The sequence below is a fragment of the Xiphias gladius genome, chromosome 18, assembly GCF_016859285.1.
Source record: "Xiphias gladius isolate SHS-SW01 ecotype Sanya breed wild chromosome 18, ASM1685928v1, whole genome shotgun sequence".
NCBI lineage: Eukaryota > Metazoa > Chordata > Actinopteri > Istiophoriformes > Xiphiidae > Xiphias > Xiphias gladius.
This window is the reverse complement of record NC_053417.1, coordinates 12,380,899-12,401,333: the sequence shown is the minus strand read 5'-3', so window position 1 is coordinate 12,401,333 and position 20,435 is coordinate 12,380,899. Positions and strand designations below refer to the sequence as shown.

General features: G+C 39.0%; 1 protein-coding gene across 1 annotated transcript; it reads right to left on the bottom strand.

Moving 5' to 3' along the window:
* Positions 1 to 601: 601 nt before the first annotated feature.
* On the bottom strand, positions 602 to 11,168 carry masp2 (MBL associated serine protease 2). The gene is made up of 7 exons (XM_040151892.1): positions 10,992 to 11,168; positions 5,235 to 5,330; positions 4,939 to 5,161; positions 4,685 to 4,862; positions 3,637 to 3,768; positions 2,191 to 2,387; positions 602 to 1,893 (listed from the first exon to the last, which is right to left on the bottom strand). The coding sequence occupies exons 2-7, from the start codon at positions 5,240 to 5,242 to the stop codon at positions 1,720 to 1,722; spliced, it is 912 nt and encodes a 303-aa protein (XP_040007826.1). The 5' UTR covers positions 5,243 to 5,330; positions 10,992 to 11,168; the 3' UTR covers positions 602 to 1,719.
* Between the last annotated feature and the right edge of the window lie 9,267 nt (positions 11,169 to 20,435).

Genomic DNA, 20,435 nt, shown 5'->3' with positions numbered 1-20,435 from the left:
TTTGCACAATCTGAGTGACAGATACAGTTCTGTATTCCTGACTCTCCTTCCTCTGAAGACCTACTCAAAAGCTTAACGTCGTGTAGTGACACATAACATTAGCTTTGGGATCAAAGCTAGAAGCTCCTCTTTGTGAAAATAAAATTAAAAACCCAGAAATTCTCAGTAGTCAAGGGTCTTCCATGATTAGAAACATTAATAACAAAAAACAGTACAGTTCTGGACAGTGAACCTCCTTTATATGTCTTTCTTCACCTACGTTCACGCACAAGATGCAGAGTTGTCAAGAAAATAGTGATGATCATGTTAGCTATAAGCCTGCTGGCTGCATGCTGCTGCTAGATATTTTCCAACAGTTGGTTAATGGGCTTCATGGTGTGCGTAATTCCTGTGGAATTGGCTCCAACTAGGCTGAACAGTAAGAAATGAGTGTGGTATGGGAGAAGTCAATTGTGCTATCATGTGTCACACTGTCTTGATGGATTAGATTATCAGGTAACGGTGCGCAGGTAAGAACTGCAGGTTTGCTCTGTAAGCAACCACTTGCCCCGAGGACTGTCTGGGCATTTCATGCTGGAAACGCACCTTATCCCATGAGTTCAGATGACTTTCAGAGAGCACATGTCCACCGAAGACCTTGTGATTCTGTCAGGTTGCAAATGCCAAGGTGATAGATGGGTCAGTACGTACCTTGCCTTGCTAAGATGTGGTAGTCTTCCAACTACAAAGTACGTATCAGCATAATAGTTCAGTCAAAGTCAAGATGCTGATGGTTTTAAAAAAAAATCTTAAGCTCTCAGAAAAGTGGTGTAGGCCTAATTCCAAGGGACAATACGAAAAAATATCACACTGTGGAGTAACAGCATCAGTAAATATAAATCAACACAAGTACAATTATTTCTCACATTAGGCATGCTCTTTTGCCCCACTTATGGGGCACAGATGGAGGAAACATTGGTGATTGAGTTCAAAAGTGTCAAATGAGAGGCAATTTCATGGGACTGAAGAACTCTATAATGACTGTTTTGATAGAGGAGTAGAGCTGGGAATGCTGAGAACAAGCTGCATAATGTATGAAGGTTAAACGACTACCATTCACCGCTTCTCAGACGAGACTGACTGACTTCCAGAATACTTTAAACGGAATTAATTTATTATTTCTACCAGGGCAGTTGAATGTGCATCTGTCTACAGCCAGAATAGAGCAGAATAAATGTTTGCATTCAGCTACAGTATTATGTGGAATACCTTTTATTAAAATGTTCGCCTGATCACATATAGCCACAGGGTTGTATATTGTGGTCACTAGACATGTCTAAATGGATGTCAAAGGGTCTTCTTAGTCTTGTTTTTTATTTGCACAAGCAGCAAAATAAACAAACAAAAAAAAAACACATTACAAAAGTGGTTAAAAAAGGATTGTGCTGGTGAGATCGTAGCAGCATCTCAGCAAAAGAAGAAATTAAACAATGACCAGTAGATTTTGAATTAGTCAATGAAATTGCTTGAAATTGGGAGGGTATCTTAGTAGCACCAGTGTCACAATGTCATACCAAGGAATCATTGAGATGATACATGTGATAGACTTGTGGTTGAACACAATATCAAAGTTTCACGATAAAAATTGTGGTTGTGTTAAGTCACCCAACGTAAAAGTCACTGTAAAATTTTCAGGTAGTGCATAACATACAAATACAATGTTCGTGCCGACAAGCCATCTTAAGTTAAAGTGAGGGATTCAGCCTTAGTACTGGTGTACTTGATCTTCCATCCCTTGTTTTTCCCACTGGTGTCAGAGCTGAACCGAACATGCACTTGGTAACTTCCTGTGTCAATGCGGGCTGGTGTGATTGATCCACACAGGGGTCCATACTGTTTTCCAGCTGTTGAAATCTTGAAAAAGAGGAACATCAAATAGGAAACAGGGAAGTTGATTCATTAGATGACTGCCTGATTGATGTCGAGCCCAACTTAAATATGCAGGAACTCGCATGGCCATACAGTATATCACCCATGGAGGACAAGTCAGTGACAAATTGCCTCCACAAGCATGAGGAGGAATACATTGCTTATTCATCATCTCGTGTGTGTGTGTGTGTGTGTGTGTGTGTGTGTGTGTGTGTGTGTGTGTGTGTGTGTGTGTGTGTGTGTGTGTGTGTGTGTGTGAGGTTCTGAAGTCACATGACTAACCTCCAACATATCGTACGGACATTGGACTTCTGGGTGTCCCTCTACGTCAAAGGGTTCCAGGAAGTCCAGGATTATTCTGTAGCCCTCTGGCAGACGGATGGTGTGGTCACACTGACTCATGGGTGGGTAGGGCTTTGGGTAGCGTGGACTGGTCAGAACCCCCGACGGCAAGGTCAACACCTGGCTGTGGCATGGCACTGTGAGGAGGACTCGCACACTCATTAAAATGGTATTTAGATGTGGTCAGTTTGGGGCAAGTTTTAGACATTTCAAATCATTGCAACCCATGCATGGAAAAAAAAAAAGTGTTAGGATCTACCTCAACTGCATTATGAGTTGCAAAGCTTTGGCTATGAAAGAGCTTTTTGATTAGAAGAAAAAAAAAATGTTTATGCTAATTGAGAGATTTCCTGACAACATAAATGATGGGATTCATCTAGGTTTGCGTTATTGCCCCGGCAAGTGTGCAGATGTTGTTACAGACAAAAACAAATGAGCATTGCAAAGAGGCTGAGTTGCTGTAATTCATATAATTAGTACAATCTGTAGGCAGATAATCATTTTTTTGGCTATTCATTGCATGATTTGTTTTGTCACCCCTTTTCCTCTGGCAAAGAATAATAATTTAAGGCACATCAGCTGGTAATTGTGATAAATTACCTAGTGTCAGTACACTATTAACGCTGCACACAGGTATCAATTTTTAATGCCATTTTGAAGTTGTTTTTCCCTCAGTAATCGACAGTAATTAACCTTGCTTTACAACAGCAGGCAGAGATCAACTACATTTATTCATCAGTATGTCTTTTCAGTCGGAAATTAGTTAGCACAGGCCATCTATGACAGATTGAAATCCAAACTAGGACACTATCAACTGTGTACCCTGTGTGAAATGTCAGAAAAAAAAATTTTTCTCCTGATTTGTTCTGCAGTGCTGTGAAATATTGAGAGCATTTTGGAAGAAAAATGGCTTTTTCTTACAGTAATTTTGCGTGGCTACAAGTTTACAACACAGCTATGGGCTCTAGCTTTCATCCACCCTTCTCACAAAGTCTGAAATTAGTAACATTTTGTATTTTAATTGCTATTATAAACACCTTAATGCCACATCGACAAATTGTGCCAACTGAAAGATTTGGCTGTTATTATAGTTATTATAGTAACAAACGCTGTGGAATTAAAATATGTTGTAGCCAAATGCCTGAAACAGAAGTCAAACACACCAATGGACGTTGCTTTGCTTTATTGCCATCAATATCTGCTGTGTTTGGTATCGAGGAGCTGAACAGTGTATTTACAACACAATACATACTGTATTTATAGAGATCAATATAAAAACGCTGTGTGTCGAGCTGATAACACTACACCTCACTACATAGCTTTTGAATGACTTTGATTATGCCCAGATGAACATACCTCTTGAGCTCTGGTCTGCATGGCTCTTACCTGTGCAAGATCTTTTGTTGTCATGCAGAAGGTATCCTTGTCTGCATGTGCAGTAATATCCACCTATGTAATTGTGGCAAAAATGATCACATACTGTCTCCCCATCCATCTTGGACAGACATTCATTGATATCTGTGAGGGACAGAGAGGCTTAAGAGTGAAACACAACACAATCAATATGTATTTTTCCATTCATAAACATACTTTACATGGGGAAAGTGGAAGTATCTTTTTATGAATGTCTTGTAAATCTTAAATGTGCCAAAAGTCAGTCAGATCACGTATGATTACATTTGTGGTTTACACCTTCTGGAGTGTGTGTGTGTGTGTGTGTGTGTGTGTGTGTGTGTGTGTGTGTGTGTGTGTGTGTGTGTGTGTGTGTGTGTGTGTGTGTGTGAGAGTGAGTGTTACCAAGACTTTTACCAGTTAAGCAGACGCTAAAATTAATCTAGATTGTCTGAACGCTGGCTCACACAAAAATGTGCAATCCAGTGGCTGAAACTATGTGAACGTCACATCCAATGAGAACAGGAGTTCAATTCGGGAAGTATTAATTGCATGAAAACAGAAGTTTCAGACAGCCTTTTTTGCTTTAGGGCCATCAGCAGCAGACTACTAAAAGTAACCGGAAGTTAAAAAGGAGGCTATGCTATGATCAAGGAATGTAAAGATGCAAGCACAATGAAAAATAGGATGAAGTAATTGTCTAACTGCTTTTTATACTGCCAAACTATGTTTAAAGTAATTGTGTTATCACATTTGGACAATTGACAGTTATATGTAAATTAAGTGCATACTTCTTATAAATTATGTTGCACTTTATCCTTACTGTGTGCCATTGTTTTGTCATTATTCTATTGTGTATGTTACACAATAATCTTTCTTCTTGCTTTCTAAATCTGCATTAATGTTTCAAAATATTACTGTATATACTTATGAAGATATAATCCTGGTATAATTTCTCTAGAAACTCCATTACACTTGGTGTAAAGACAGCCACCAAAAGCGTATCTGCCTTCTGGCAACAAATGTCGCTATTCTGCATCACCTTCTGAGGTATAAAATGCTTGGAAGCCGGTGAATCGGCCCTCGTTAGAGTAGTCACTCCTAAAGACCACTGACATGAGGTTCCCGGCTGACAGGATGACGGAGTTCCCCGGGGTGCTTTCATAGTTCTTCTCTTCCTCACCACAGAACCGCAAGGTTTCATTTCCCTCTGCCAAAACCTGGTTTGACAAGGTCAGAGGCCTTTTAGTACAGACTCGTGCAGAAAATGGGAGTTGGAGTTTCTCAACCGTGTACCTGGATGTGGTCGTATTCACACTGGTCGGAGGGTTCCATACTGAAGTGGGTGAAGTAGAGTTTAATCCTGTGGCCGTCTGAGACAGTGATGTTCCACACCATGTGCTGGTTGTCGGGGTATGGCTGGGGAAAGTTGGGGGAGGCGAAGCTGCCATACAACCCTGTCATTTCCACACTCAGCGAGACATGGAGGAGGGAAAACAGGACAAATACACAGCATCCCCTGGGCAAAATTAGGTGTGATGGCAGCAGTTTCAAGGATTATTCTGCACAAATAAATGCTAACTGACACTCACCTGTTCATGTCGGCTTCAGAGCCCCCAGATATTTTGTGTGTTTTTGGAATGGTTCACTCAGACTGATCTGAGGGTAAATGAACCCGGCTGTCCTGGCTGGCCGACATTTAGGTAAACAAAGTGAGACAGGCACATGATCAATTTATCATCTTTCCCCACCTCCCCGAGTCACAGAAATCTATCAAACTGATGAATATCAGAAAAATATACATTAATTCTTACTCTGATTATCATCTCAAAATCAGTTATTAAAAGAGGGAAATATAGATGGGTTAGATGATTATGACACTAACTGCTATTTTCTTACAATTTATTGTGTTCAACAAGAAGAAAAATAAAGAAAAAAAAAACACAATTTAGAACATTCTTCTATATTTTTTTGTTACCTTTCATTGGTAAAACATATTGATTTTAATCTTAAAAATTGAAAAATTTGAAACATAAGAGTAAAATAGCCTATATTTACAAAAATGAAGATCACCTGTCACCTGTATCACACTTCAGTACCCTATGAAACTTGTTTAGACTGTGATGCTGATCAGGCCAGACTTTAATTATTTCAGCCCCTGCTCTCATGATTGCTGAGCAGCGAGGCTGTTTAATAAAAGCCTCACAAAAATAACTACACTACACCCACGGCCCGGCCCTTTTGTTTGCACCTAATTACTGTATCAGGGATGAACAGTCAGTGCTATATCAGCAACGGTTTCCCAGTGACCAAAACCAGATTTCTTGTTTCGATTGATTGAGTTTTTCTGTCTTTCTTTCTTTCTTTATTAATACATGTCTGTATCTTCTCTGTGCCAAATGCTTTAAGGTCAGACTTCGTTGTAAAGGTTTTTATAATGGGCAAATTGAGTGTTCATGCTGACTGTTTTGGAATACAGATAATGATGTTATTCAGAAGTAATGGGGCCTTTCAACCAGGAACAGATCTACAATAAGTAAGCATATAACAACCAACCCCCATTTTTCCCTAATGCTAAAGTACTAATGGTTAGTATTGAAGTGAATGACAATAATTATCCACATAAACATCAGTGTTAATTTCCCTTTGAAAATGACCTTTCTGATGGTACTCTTTTTAAATGGTGCCATAACCTTTTCCTTTTTGCCTGATGTGATCTGTTGGGTTTGTCGAACCACAGTGGAGTCTGGGCTGACAGCAGATGCTCTCCTCTTTGATATCATCCAGCTGCCACTCAGACTTTGATGCTCAAGTATGATGCACCAACAGAAATGACTCCCCCTGACACTAAACAAATAATCCCCTGAAAATCTAACTTCAGCAATGCTCCATACGTCATGCAGGCCTTGGGTCTCATTTCCGTTGTCTCTGGGAGTGTAAATTACTTTCACTTAGGCTTCCCCTCCAAGGAGCTGCATCACCACTCATAACACTATAAACCTCCTGACAACTTTCTTTTTTTTTGCTCCCAAGAGCATTTTGCACTCTTGATTCAAAGACATCCCGAGCAGTACTTCTCTTTGGTACTGAGAGATCTACTTTAAACTCCCTCATGAAAGAATACCAGGTGTTTTATAAAGTGGGGTGACAGACTGTACTAACCGTTCACTCACCTGTCTTAGATTTATTGTGCCTGTTGACTTGAAAATTCTAATTTTGCGCACAACGCTTGTGCAAGGATTTTATTGAGGGATGAACTCTACAGCCTCCAGGGGCTGCTAGTGCTTATTTAGACCTTCTGGTGTCGTCTTTTCTTTTTAAGGTAAATACTTTTAATATTTTAAGGTGAATAAATATAGTTTGATACAAAAAGACTAAACACTGCAAATGCTGTCAAGTGGAATTCCCCTTGCTAAAAGCAGTGTTTTAAGGTTTGCTTTTGCTGAGGGTAAATCTACTTTCTAAATGTCATTGCAGTGACTGGCACTGAAATACCATTGATGTAGTAATTAGAACCTGCAAGACAGCCAATTCTTCATAATGTACTTCTTGCTTGTTTTATTGACTGGACATAAAAGATTTTTGGGGGGGGGGGCAGGACTGTTATCTGCACTGCAGCATGCTCTGAAATATAAAAAGGAATAGCATCCCTCTAAAATGAATGTGGCTACTGACTACCTTTTCCAGCTTTTCCATCTTTGTAGCTGCTCAGCTGTTATAACCTTTCACACCCTTGAGGTCATACCTTAAGGTGTGAAAAACCTTTCCTTTTCTTGTGGTGGGCTGTGGACTGGAGCAGTATTCAATAATAAAGATGAAAATGAAAGAGAAAAAAGCACAATTGCCACATTAAAGCTTATATTTCTGAATGCTTGGCAAGTGTGAAATATTTGAGGGGCTTGAAGAAAAGTAAAAATGATTATTATTATATTACATTATATCAAGAATAAAATACCTGAAAACAAATAAAAGAAATGAATGATAATATTTCTGTAATATTGTGCAGCTCACTTTTAGTTTCTGAATTTGAACAAGTCTGTCTTGAGGCTGAATGGCAGACAAAACCTGGAGCGGCTCTATAGACCGTGAATAATGGAACAACTGCTGACACCATTATAGCTGTCGTTGTTATTTTACTGGAACATGAGGACATTTTTCATTCGCAGCTAGAAGACCTTCATTCAAATAAAACTCACTTGGATGGACATAATGCCTTGAACAAAACTTCTGAGTCCACAAACCTGGTCACTGATTCACTGTCAAAGGACTGACTCCAAAAATCTTCACAGATATCTGCTTTTCTATCCAAAATCACCGGAATAATGTGTGGTGGATTTTCCCTTTAAAGATGTTTGTCGCCCAGGGAAGAGGATTTTTTGAAGAAGCGGAATGCACTAGAAAGAGCCTTAACTGAAATTTGTATGTTTTAACTTGATCAGATGAACGTTTTTGATGCAACATCAAGGACTTTGCATTCGTACCTGTAACAGCCAGGCACTGAATATGAAAAGCTCCATGTGGATACATCCTGTGTTACCCGAGGGACCTCTAGATGGCTTAAATCAAGGAGCACAGAATCCCATCCTCAAAGCAGAAAACAAATTCATTATAAAGGCTTCAGGATACATTTAAATATTGGGGCAAGTGTTGTACATGTGCGTCATGAACGAAGCACATAGATATTGGCTGAACTCAGTCGTGTGTTTGTGCATGTACCGTAGATAATATACTCACACACACAGAGCTGAGCATGCACTCAAAACGTGCAGGTACACAAGGCACAGGCCATTTTGATTTCAGCTTGATCAAATCCTGACTGTCCATGTGCGCAAGACAGACGCTGTCCTCACAGCATTGTTTCGCCTGCTTGCTGTACCATGCAGTAATTAAGTGCTTCCTTATATGAAGTCAGCCAGTCATTAAATAATTTAGACGCGAGTGACCGTTTGCATCTGGAGAGTCAACAAAAGGCCGTGAAGGAGATGCAGTGAGAGAGCTTCAGATCGATCAATATTCAGATGCGGAAAGGATACAAAAGATGGAAAGTTTCTGTCGTTTTTTTCTCATTTTGCACAATTTATAGATCTCTGCTGGTCATATGGCAACCTCTACAAGCTGCAAGCACAGCTTTGCACTCATTCAGTATCTCTCTGAGCATCCCTTGCTAGAAACAATTTATACTCCCAGACATGCTCGTACACTTTGTCAGTGTATTTACCCTCACCATGACATCCTTCTGCCAACTTCATCCTCACTCTCATCCTCTTTCTCCTTTCCACTCGCTGCAATCGCACCCACATGCTGTAAACTGTAATTAAGGACTTGAATAAGTGGGTATGTGTCACTTGAGCTGAACACTGAGGAACAATGTAGAGTTAATCCACTGTAATTTGCTCGTCCACCGCAGTTATGCAGGAAGGATAGAGTTTAGGCTTCCACAGCGCACTACCTGCTGCAAATAACAGATGGTTGAAAAGCAGCACGGGCCAAGATGTCTCTGGGAGAGAGATAATCATTCACTTGTTTGTCAGTGTCTGATTTCAAGTCGGTTAGATCAACACCTTTCAACACAGAAATGTAAAATGTTGCCGGTGGGAACATACACGTTTATTTCACAGAATATAGAAAACAGGTTTAACATGTCGTTGCCTCTAGCTGATCCAGAGTCTCACTCTGTTTTTAAACCCCAAACAATTGCCTTGACTTGAGTCTCGAGGCCAGACGTTCATGAGCTAAAGCAACAGAATTGATTGAATGCCGCCAATATATATTAACATTGTTCTTTGTTCTGATGGGAGCAGCAGGTTTGGTTTAATGTTTCCATTAACACCACCATTGTTCCTGCTCATTGTGTGCCGGTGCAGAGAATACAGTGAATGGCTAAAACAAAAATTCACCTGGAAATGTCTCACGGTAGTTTCAGAGTCATTTGAATTTCCTGGATGTTTTTTGTCCACCAAGAACGTTCTTTAGGGGTGATTTCAGATAAAATGACATGTAAAAATGGAACTTTAAGGAAGTGTAAACATGCAAATGAATGCAAAGAATAAATGCGACTGGTGCTGTCATCTTGGTGGGCATAATCAGCAATCAAGAGAAAGGAAAAATCAGGGGAATGATATGACAAAGGGATGTTCAATTTGAGAAACGCAAAGGTTTTACTTTATAAAAAAATAAACTTTCTTTTCTTTTACAAAAAATACATCTTAATGAAGCTACTTAGAGGTTGCTTTGCTTGTGTCAGAAAAGCACACAACAGGAAAGACTGACCAGCACTTCTTCTGCTGGATTAATTTTGTGGATGAGGAAAGTTTCCAGCCAATTTAAATCATTGATTTAAGCCTGACTGCCATATTGGACAATCAAACAAGTTAAATTTATTGTTCTCAAAAAAAATTGATCCACTTGGCTGAGTTACTTTTTCCTGTAGTGTTCCGCTGACACTTTTGTTTATTAGTACAACTGATGAATAATTTATGTACAAAATGCACTTGGACTTTCTAGTTAATATTGTGGTTCTAAGTACTGTAACAAGACAATATCAGTAGTTCGATGTGTTCACTGATGGTGGTGCATGATGGTTAATGCTGCCCAGTTTTCACACAGTTGTACTTTTTAGTAAATGTGGTTAATAAACACATAAAGGAGAAAACATTTACTTTTTAAGGTTGAGATACTACAGCTTTTAAAATATTTTGCAATTATCCTCAAAAAGCCAGAGAAATCTATGAACAAGGGTTCCATTGTTTCATGTAAGGATCAGTGTAATAACTGCATTTTGTTGTGGCAGAGCTTAGGTGCATTTATTACAAAGTGTCCCAAATGCTAAACCCACACGTTCAATGTATAATTCATAGTTCACCTGAGTTCCCAACATCCCCTGATGCTAATGATCAAGTATGGCTCCTGATGAATCGATGTTGAGCCTTTTTGTGCTGGATTTCATTCCTGACGTCAGTCCCATTACTCTTTCAATTTGGCCTGGCATGGCTCTTTTTCACAGATAACAAATATGGTCATTTCCTTGCTAATTCAAACAGGCCCCAGCTTCAGCAATTCAGTGGACTGCCATAAGGCAGTAAGGCAGTCAATGACGTTGGTGCGAGGAAGCAATGATGAGAAATGGCACACAGGTGCTGCTCTCGCCCCTGAATCCTTTCCTTCATTATGATGCCTCACCACCGCCATGCTTTTTCCCTTCATTATCATTCAAACAGCTCTCCTGCACAAAACCACTGAACTACAATTTAAGGCTAAAAGTGAATTTTTAACTTTAAAAAACAAACAAACAAACAAACAAAAACGCTAGCTCATCCAGCATGACTTTTACGTGTCAGAAGATTACTCACCTCTTTTAAGGTCTTGGCAAGGTTGCAAGTGATCAGCACCGAATATTTCTTTTAACTTAATGCAAAAATGAGCGAAAGCATTATGATCATCCTCGCGTAATATGCTGTTGGTCCTGTGTGCCCCAGAAGAGCTCTGATCCCTGACGCATGAACCCTGCAAGACCTCTGAAGGTGCCATGTAGCATCTGGCACCAAGAGGTTGACAGCAGATCCTTTAAGTCCGGTAAATCGTGAGGTGGAGCTGCCGCAGATCAGCCTTGCTGTTTCAGAGATATGCCGACCTAGTCACCGGGCCCTTGTCAAAGATACATCCACTCATCATAAACATACCCATATCACTGATATGAAATTATATAATAGTGCTGACAGGCCATGACTCAATAACTCCAGTATGAATATTAATGTCGGGGTTATTTCGTGTATAATTGATTCAACATTTTCAGGTCTGTTAGGCTTGAGAAAAATGATGGTCAGCCTGAACATTAAACATAGATTTCCAATATGACTAATAGCACGACTCTCGTAGGCAGCGGCGAGGACTTCACACGCCATTAATAAATGAAAATCATCACTGTCACCCATAATGCTGTGGTGACATTTAGGATCTCAGTGGCTTACTCTGTGCGTGTGTGTCGCAACCAGACCATTTGACATTAAGGGATTTCGTGTTGATAGAACAACTGCAATCATGTGTATTGCTATCCCACAAGGGCCCAATTGTCCTGAAAATAGTCATAAGTGGCACTACATACTGGGAGAAAATATCATTACTTGAGATTCTTATCTGGTGCTGTGGTAACAAGTCTATTACAGGTGCAAAGGCTGAGCCAGACAAGGACAGTTCTGCTAGCTAATGACAGGAGTGTGTCCTTTGTAATTATAGACCTATATTGTACATATCATACAGAACAGTGCAGTGCTAAAACAAGACAGTCAATATCATCTAGTGATGCTTTCTTCCCTCCCTGCTGTCCTATTCTTCTAATGACACTATCAACATGAGTGGCTCGTGGTCATGAGTCTGACGTTGAGTGTAAAAGCCAGACTAATGAACTGTGACAGTAACTCCCACTGCTTTATCATGATGGATCACATTTGCTCTGATAGAAGTTTAGTGACTATCGTCGGGCAGCACTCAGCAATTGAAAATTATAGATAGAGGCTATATGAGTGCATATGACTTGAGTGCTTGAGTTGTTTTTCTTTCTAAAAGCACAGTCTGTGTTTTACATCCAATCAGCTTCCTTCATCATAGGATCAGTGTTGTAGAACTGCTAAATATAACCAATATAATTTTCTAACTTTGATAGTTTTTCAGCCACTATGACTCCAGTGGAAATTGGTCTGGAAGCTCACTGCTCGCTGAAGGATTTGAACATTGTTTTTTACAACCTTGAGACATGCAGACACCAATAATTTGCTTGGACAACACATACTCACAGGAGGAGCCAGAGCAGATGAACTGACGAGATTAGTTGTCTGTGTAGAGACTCATTCAGCTGCTCAACAAAGCACAAAACAATTAATCTTTACATGTTTTGCATTGTCACCAGATGTACAACTCCATATCTGCACTGCAGTGCCTCTGCTCCTCTGCTTACTCATTACTCCTCTGCCTTGCTGCTTAACTTAACTAAAATTCAATGGTTTTTGAGAGAAATATTTAGAGGAAAAGTTTGCATGCAACCATTTATGTCTGGCACTGTATCCAATCCGGAGATATAGCCTTCTAATTCAGTCTTGCCAAGGATATAAACTGAGCCCACTGTTTTCGTGGGTCTGGCAGGTGTAAAATTGACCTTACCTGCATAATATGAAAATAACTTGCTGAGCAATTTTAGGTTGATTTGCCATCAAAATGGTTATAGCACTCTAGGCTGAAATTAGGCTAGAAAGCTTTAAAAGCGAAGGATGTCATAAACTGCACAGGATATGGAAGATATAAAGCATCATAATATTATGTCTCCTGTTTTTCTGTATTAAATCAGAATATCGGACAGTGTGTGTGGCAGTACACAAAGAGCTCTGGAGAAAAACAGCATGACATTGTTCAAATGTCAAGCTTTGTATGTTGGTCAGATACACAATATAGTGCGTTGACGAGTTAACAGCATCAGTATCAACAAAGATAAGAGTGGCTCCTGTGTTTATAAATGACTGTGGGCTAAGACACATCATGTAACTACAGCACTCCTGGTTTGAATACGGCCAGGGTGCCCTGTTGCAAGTTATCCCCACCTCTCTCTCTCTCTCTCACCACATTCCCTGGCTCTTGGTTCTACATTATCTAATGAAAACAAAAATGCCAAAAAAGAGAGATTATTTTACGCCCCCCCCCCAAAAAAAAAAAAAAAACTAAGTTAATCCTGTTTTAATAGAGTTGTAAAACCTAAGTAATGGCACAACATATTCCATGATATTTAAATTTTAATTTGTTCAATACTTTGGATTATGACTGCATACCTGCAAAACTGATGACATTTCCAGCGAATTGGCAAATGTTGAGCATTCTAACGCTAAACTAAGATGGTGATTATGGTAAACGTTACACCTGTTAAACATCAGCACAATGTCATTGTGAGCATGTTAGCACGCTGACGTTTGCATTTAGCTCAAAGCACCACTGTGCCTACATAGAGCCTCACAGAGCTGCTAGCATGGCTGTAGACTTTTACCCTTGTTCTGATACAGGCATTGGGGAGAATCTAGTCAAAACCTTTTTATTTTTTATTTTTATATATTAATTTTTTACTGGTAGTCCTAATTACACTGTGAAGGAAAAAAAAAACAACCCCAAAAACTCAAGAAATAGTTGTCATCGTCAGAGCACTAATGAGACCTAGTTTAAGACTTAAGCTACTTTTTGGTACAATAAATAAATAACTTTTGGTAAAAAAAAAAAAATAACTAGATCCTTGAAAACCTGTGTTTTATTTTCACACCACAGACGTGCCCAGTGGCATCCAGAATGAACACGGTGACTATAGTGACCAGCGTGCTGCATCCCTTCCTCATGCCAGTGGCAGCTCATTTTCTGAGCCACGGCTTTAGCACTGAAAGAGCAGAGGGGACTATAATGATCAGCTTTTAGCGCTGGCACTGGGAAGCTGAATAAGCCATCAGGCATCATTAGGCCCTGCTGGGGAAAACAATCTCTCCATTCCCATCGGTGCTCCCCAAACAGGAGGACTCTTTGGGGAGAAATACATCAGAGACACTTTAGCCTGTGTGTTTTGTGTGCTAGAATGCTTTGCTCTGTCGATTATGGACATCATTCAGTGGTCAAAGACCCCACATTTCTGGTGAAGTATCTTTTTATGATGCCTTCGAAAAGCATAATTTATTTAATCACAAACAGCAGGTTGCCAGTTTATCAACACCTACAAATTTTTACTTATGCTCAAATCTTGATACTCACCAGCAGCAGGAAGACATGAAATTTTATTACTTTCAACTGAATAGAGGAGAATCCCTTCTGAAAAGGCACTAATGATCTCTCAACAGAGTATAGCAAACCTGTCGCATACAGAGAGACACGGGTCCATTATTCCTACTGGACCTTTCCGTAGAACATTTTTAAAAAATGGTTACTTATATATTTATTTTACTTCAAAATGCCTCAGCTAGTCAACCATACTGCATTTTTTCAGCGCTCTGGATACTACCTATCTAAAATGTCACAACTAAACAAATTGAGCCTGGCTGACAGATGAATAAGGCTGCTGCAGGCGCAGTGTCCAGAGTGGCTGGGTTAATAAACTACAAGTAGACGTCTATGGACTGCACAGAAATTCCATCTCTGTTTTTAAAACAAACCCATGTACACCTACTGTATAATGTAATTTCTTTTCTTTTTTTTCAGCTACAATGTAAAATCGATACGGTTATGTTGTTTTATATTTCCAACTTATTGGACACACACCGAATCACTGAAAATACATGCTTTGATGACACGGCACAGATGCAGTGGGCTGAATCTGTAAAATATTTCATTTCAAAAGATCATTCCAGTCCCTTTTATGTACATGATTTTTTCAGCATGAGTCTTTGTTGATAGCATTTGTTGTCCACAGAAGACCTATCTTTCAGCCGGGAATCGTCACACAACCTGCCTGTTAACACCTTTCCTCAGAGGCATCAGCCGAGCACCGGGTGTTAATTTGGCCTGTCTTGACCGATTGAGGCCAGGTTAGGGGACCGTTTGATGTTAACCGTTTCTAAATTTTCACTAGTGCCGGATGAAAATGAGTTCTGACATCTGTGAAATACAGAGACAAACACAGTTATCATGTGTCAGTGAGGCTGACACAGCTTACACTGAAGATGAAATTATCAAAAATTATATGTATTTATAGATAACATCTTTATAAGAAGTAAGATATTGAGTACATTTCTAGAATAATACAGTAAATCATTTTGACATACAATATGTGTAACGTCAATCAAGATTCCTCTGTGCTCTCAGAAATAATCAATTTGGTGATAGCCGTGACAGTGAAATCATCATAGACAGATGAAATCTCTTCACTCCCCTCTAGTCTGGCTGTGCAAATATAATTCTAAGTAACGTGGAGACTCCTGGCCAATGCTATGAACTTTTCTAAAACACAACTTTTACAGTGATACAAGTGGTACAGGGGCTTTAATCTGTGCACCTGCAAAATAATTGGTTCTAGAGTCTTGGTTAAGTAGTGACTATACCCACAGAACTAGTGTTAAACCCAGTGTTCACATTCAGTTCAAGAAAAAATCATTGAATAGGGAAAAGACGGCTTGTAAGCATAGCTCAGTTGCTGAAGGGACGATAAGTTCATACAGTTTATTAATTTATGTATTTGTATCATCCACTCCTGTCTCATAACTGTCTGCCAACCATTGCCCTTTTATGAAGCTGTTAATACTCTGACAGAGAGAGATTACGTAAAACTGGATAGTCTAACCCAGCTAATTAGCTATGATAGCTTCCTCCATTTTGGTCTGTCCGATTCTCCATCCCTTCCGCGGTTAGCACTGTCAAGACTGCTTGCTATTCAATGGCAATGGCAAAAATTTGTGGGTCCAATGCGTTCATATCATATCAGAGTTACCGTAAATACCAGTTTCAGTAATGATAGTCAACATTCAAATGACTGGGAAAGTCCAGTTTTCTGAAAGTTCTGATATTTTGGAAGTGCCACAAAAGTCTTTTGTTAAATATAATAGATAGAGTGCTATATTGAACAATCAGCCATTAGTATTGTCTTTTTAGCAATTTGCTTGCTTGGTTGTATGACGTTCTTTGAAGAAGTGTAGCTAGCGTTTGTGTTCTTCTATTTTGTTTGTTAGTGCTTATTCATTAAGACAGCTGGAATCGTCAGTAATGAGTTAGGAGTTGTGGTTCAAGAGGACGGACAGCTGCCATCTTGAATTCGACGATGTCGATGCTTGCAAGTCCTGAACATGGGAATCTTCCCCGTCAGTACCCTCTCCCATGTGACATGAACATGGCAAATCCTACACCAAAGTTTAACTTGACACAAACAATTTCATGGCATTTGCATGGAAATTATCTGAAATCACATGACTTTTAGCAGTTTTAAATGCTGATGTGACCAGGACTTACAAGCTGCATGAATTGATTTTTGCCCACTAAGGGGCAGAAAACTCATGACATCATTTTCTAAAATTGTTATCAATTTAGCGTATTAGGAAATGGTTGTATGGATGGATGTATCTACATCCAGTAGATACATAGCAACATGAGTATTCATATGGAGTTTCTGGACACCTGAAAATCTCGTGATAGCTCTGTTTTGGTCTCCATTAACTCCTGAGAAAAATGTTTGTCTATTTAACTTATTAAATAGTACACTTTCTTAACTAGCTAGCTGCTAAATACTGTTTGGTGTTGAGCAGGTAGTGTATAGAGGTTTTAGAGCCTGACAGCTGCCTGCTGTCACTGGAAACAGGGTTGACAAAATGGTGAGAATGAACCTTACAAAAAAGTCTGTGGGCCAGAAAATCAAAACAATGATCTAAAACAGGCTAAAAAGCTCAGTATAACTGCAGAGTTGAATGATAATTCTCTGTGGTTTTGTCTCTACAACTGACCTCTTTCACATTACACATACACCAATCAGCCAAAACAGTAAAACCATGGCTGATCGGTGTAGTGACTTGATTAAATGTTAATGAAAATACTGATTAATGGATTTAAGCAAACATTCAAATGAGGATCTTTGTCTATTGTCTAATTAATGACCTAAGATGCTTTGGAAATATTTTTCTTTACTAGATGTCCACCAGTGCTTTTTTGATACAGTATGTTAATATGTATTTGTAGATGTGCATATTTACCAGTCTAATTTTGATCAAAAGAAGTTATTCCCCAGATGACTTATGGTCACTTCTTTTGCACTGAGAGATCAAATTTTCCAACATGAAATAGCCATAAATCATGAACCATATATCATGTACAATATAAATAATAATACAATACTATACAGTCACATCCCATAAAGCTTACAGCTATTCTCTGCATTTATGTAACCATGGTGGGTTCACTTTGAAGTTGCTTTTTCCTCCTATGAGGAGCACCAACAAAACCTAATTCTTTGTTATTCTTAAACACCGGCACATATGAGGTCACATTTAAATTTGAATTACACAGTTAGGCCTGAGCACTCCCTTCCCTCCTCCTTCAGATCAAAAGGAAAGCCAATAAAATACTTTGCTTGCAGGCATCAGCTTTGATGTTGCTCCCATGCATGCTCATTTAAGCCCAGGGGCATAAAGTCAGGAGTGGACAGCACCTTTATTGACATCAAATTGTTTTGTGTTATCTCAGCCCCACAGATACTGATTGGTATCAGGTCCTGTGTTTTTCGGAGTAGAAATATTTTTGTTTTTCCACATTTATTTATTTTTTTGTCTATTCTTTAAACAGATTGTTTCTTTTATTCTGGCATAAGACAGTCTAGATATTCTCCCACAAGTTGTAAACCTGGAAATGAGTCATTTTGATATGGTTCTTTTTATTTCACAAATGAAAGATACTTTGTGATGAACTGTAATCAAGTAAGTCCATAGGAGCCTTTGTTTATTCAGCATCGTCAAAGGGAGCAACAGTGCAGAGTTCCCAGCGGCTGCACGAACCATGTAATTACTTTGCTTTGAAATTTGTGGAACTGTAACTCACCATCAAGTGCTGTTTTAAGGAGATTTTGCATTGTCTTTTTTCAATCAAAACTAGGATGGATCATTGAAAAACTTTTCTCAAACATGTATACAATGGCAATAAAAGGAAAAAATGTCATCACCATGGCCTATAATGTACCACCTGTCATTGAATCAGTACTGTAAACCCATGTTAACTCATGTCTTTGCAGCACCTGTGAAACAAGTATATTTATGAGTCATTACCTGCTATTCATCCTGTTCAGGAAGATGAAAGACAGTAACCCAGCTGCAAAGGGGGAATGAAAACTAAAGCTTTTCTCTGAGCTTTATCTTTCGCTGTGAAGGATTTCTGTGGACTCCTTTGGTGGTACTTTATTGTGTGTTATTTAAGAATTCACACATTTCACTGTAAGACTTTCATTTGATTAATGCCCCAAACCTCTGCTAAGCGATGGATTAAATTCCGCATTGCCGGTTTTCTCACACACACACCTTGACCTGATCAACGAAATGCCACTTTTTATTCTAAGTCAGATCCAGTAAAGGAGTTAGTATATAATATAAAGAAGTGCCAGAGAGTTTTGTTATATATTATTTCACACACAGAGACCTAAATAATGTTGTGAAAGTCCTCTTATGGTTGTCAGCCATTTCCCTTCCATTATTTAGTAGTCCTCTATTTACTGCAAAGCGGTGTTCACGGTTTTGTTTGTTAGTTTTTGCTCAGTTGTACGATTGGCTGTTCATTGAACTATTTAAAAAAGCACTAATTATTTGAACTGGCTCATACAGTACAGCAGTATATTTCACCTGCATGTAATTTACCATATGAAATCCATCATTTCATTAATGGGGACTGTGGGCCCAGCTTGAAAGTCAATATTTGATTGTTGCCAGCACCTCTCTACCTCACTAAGTGGTTGAGAAACACACATGTCACAGTGGTCATACATGCCAGGACGGCTATGAGAGCGTGTGGTAATTGTAGTGTGTCTGATTGAGAACTGAGCCGCCGGTAGCCAGCGCAGGATCTTGTTTGCTGCGAGAATCGAAAACTGGGTTGATAGGGTCACATGGGGAACACTTCATTATCTCAATATGGAACAGCAGCCTTGTCTGTGCTTTCACAATCAAACTGTGAGGTCAGATTGCTATCAACACTGCACATCTTTTTTTGACCGGCACTCATCTTTAAACCTGTCATTTCGAAAATGTTCTCACTGTTTTATTGTACGACAGTTTTCCACCTTCCAGACTACATGCACTATAGCTGCTGTCAAAGGAAAGCATTGAGTGAACACAGGGAAGCCACTTTCCTGTCTTACTGACAGGTTTAACAACCTGTGATAAGTTACTTAACCATCACCCACAACCTGTGACTAGGAATTAATAAGATCCACTGTCTGGCAACTAATAAAAAATACAAAGACATGTACAATTCTTGCACATTGCGGATTCTCACCACAAAGTTGAGTATATAAATATATTTTTATATATATTTCTATTTGTAAGGCCTTTATGCACTACCTCATTATTTGGATTTAATCTAGTAATTGTACAATTTTTATTAATTGTGGGATTTTTATTTTTATTTTAGTTCCTCTTTCTTGGAATCTGTTTTCTTACACACGGGGCAATGTTTCTTTCCCCTTGAGCATTTTTTATTTGTAACAATTACCAAGCAGAATAAGTAAGATACACACATTATGAGCTATGCTCTGTTACCTTTTAAGAGCAGCACTGAATAATGATTGACTTTCAATAAGGAAGTCGAAAAATTGCATCCTCATCCTGTATCCGTGTGCCATTTACGACTACACCTTGGTTTTTAGTAGATGTAGAAATATATTTGTGTAATAATGGCAAACTATTTAACTATCATAGAATATTTCCACAATTTTTAGTGCAGTCAATGTTCTAATCATATTAAAAGTGAAATGAAATCTGACTTTGCATTTATATTGTAGAAGCAGCAAATATGACCCTTTCTTTTTCTGAAAAATTTGCAAAATCAATTAACTGTTATTACCATCTCAAATATTATATCCATGCTTTATTGTCAACCCTAAAAGAAACTGTTACATACATAAATACATACATTGTGTACATAAATAGATACATAAATAATTAATATTCAAGCAGACACAATGTCTCAGTGTAGTCCATCGATGCTGCATGTCTGACAGGTGTAGACGATATGTACAGCTGAGGTCAACTACAGTTCATGTGGAGCTGGAGAGGGAGGGAGTACAGTAGGCAGGCAGAGCTGGGGGGTTTGGGGCACTG

What these genes read in the sequence shown, in the direction of transcription:
- masp2 (XM_040151892.1), bottom strand. An exon ending in AGCATTTTATACCTCAGAAG is followed by an intron (nt 3,769 to 4,684) that starts GTGATGCAGAAT and finishes TGTCCCTCACAG; the next exon opens with ATATCAATGAATGTCTGTCC. An exon ending in CAACAAAAGATCTTGCACAG is followed by an intron (nt 2,388 to 3,636) that starts GTAAGAGCCATG and finishes TCCTCCTCACAG; the next exon opens with TGCCATGCCACAGCCAGGTG.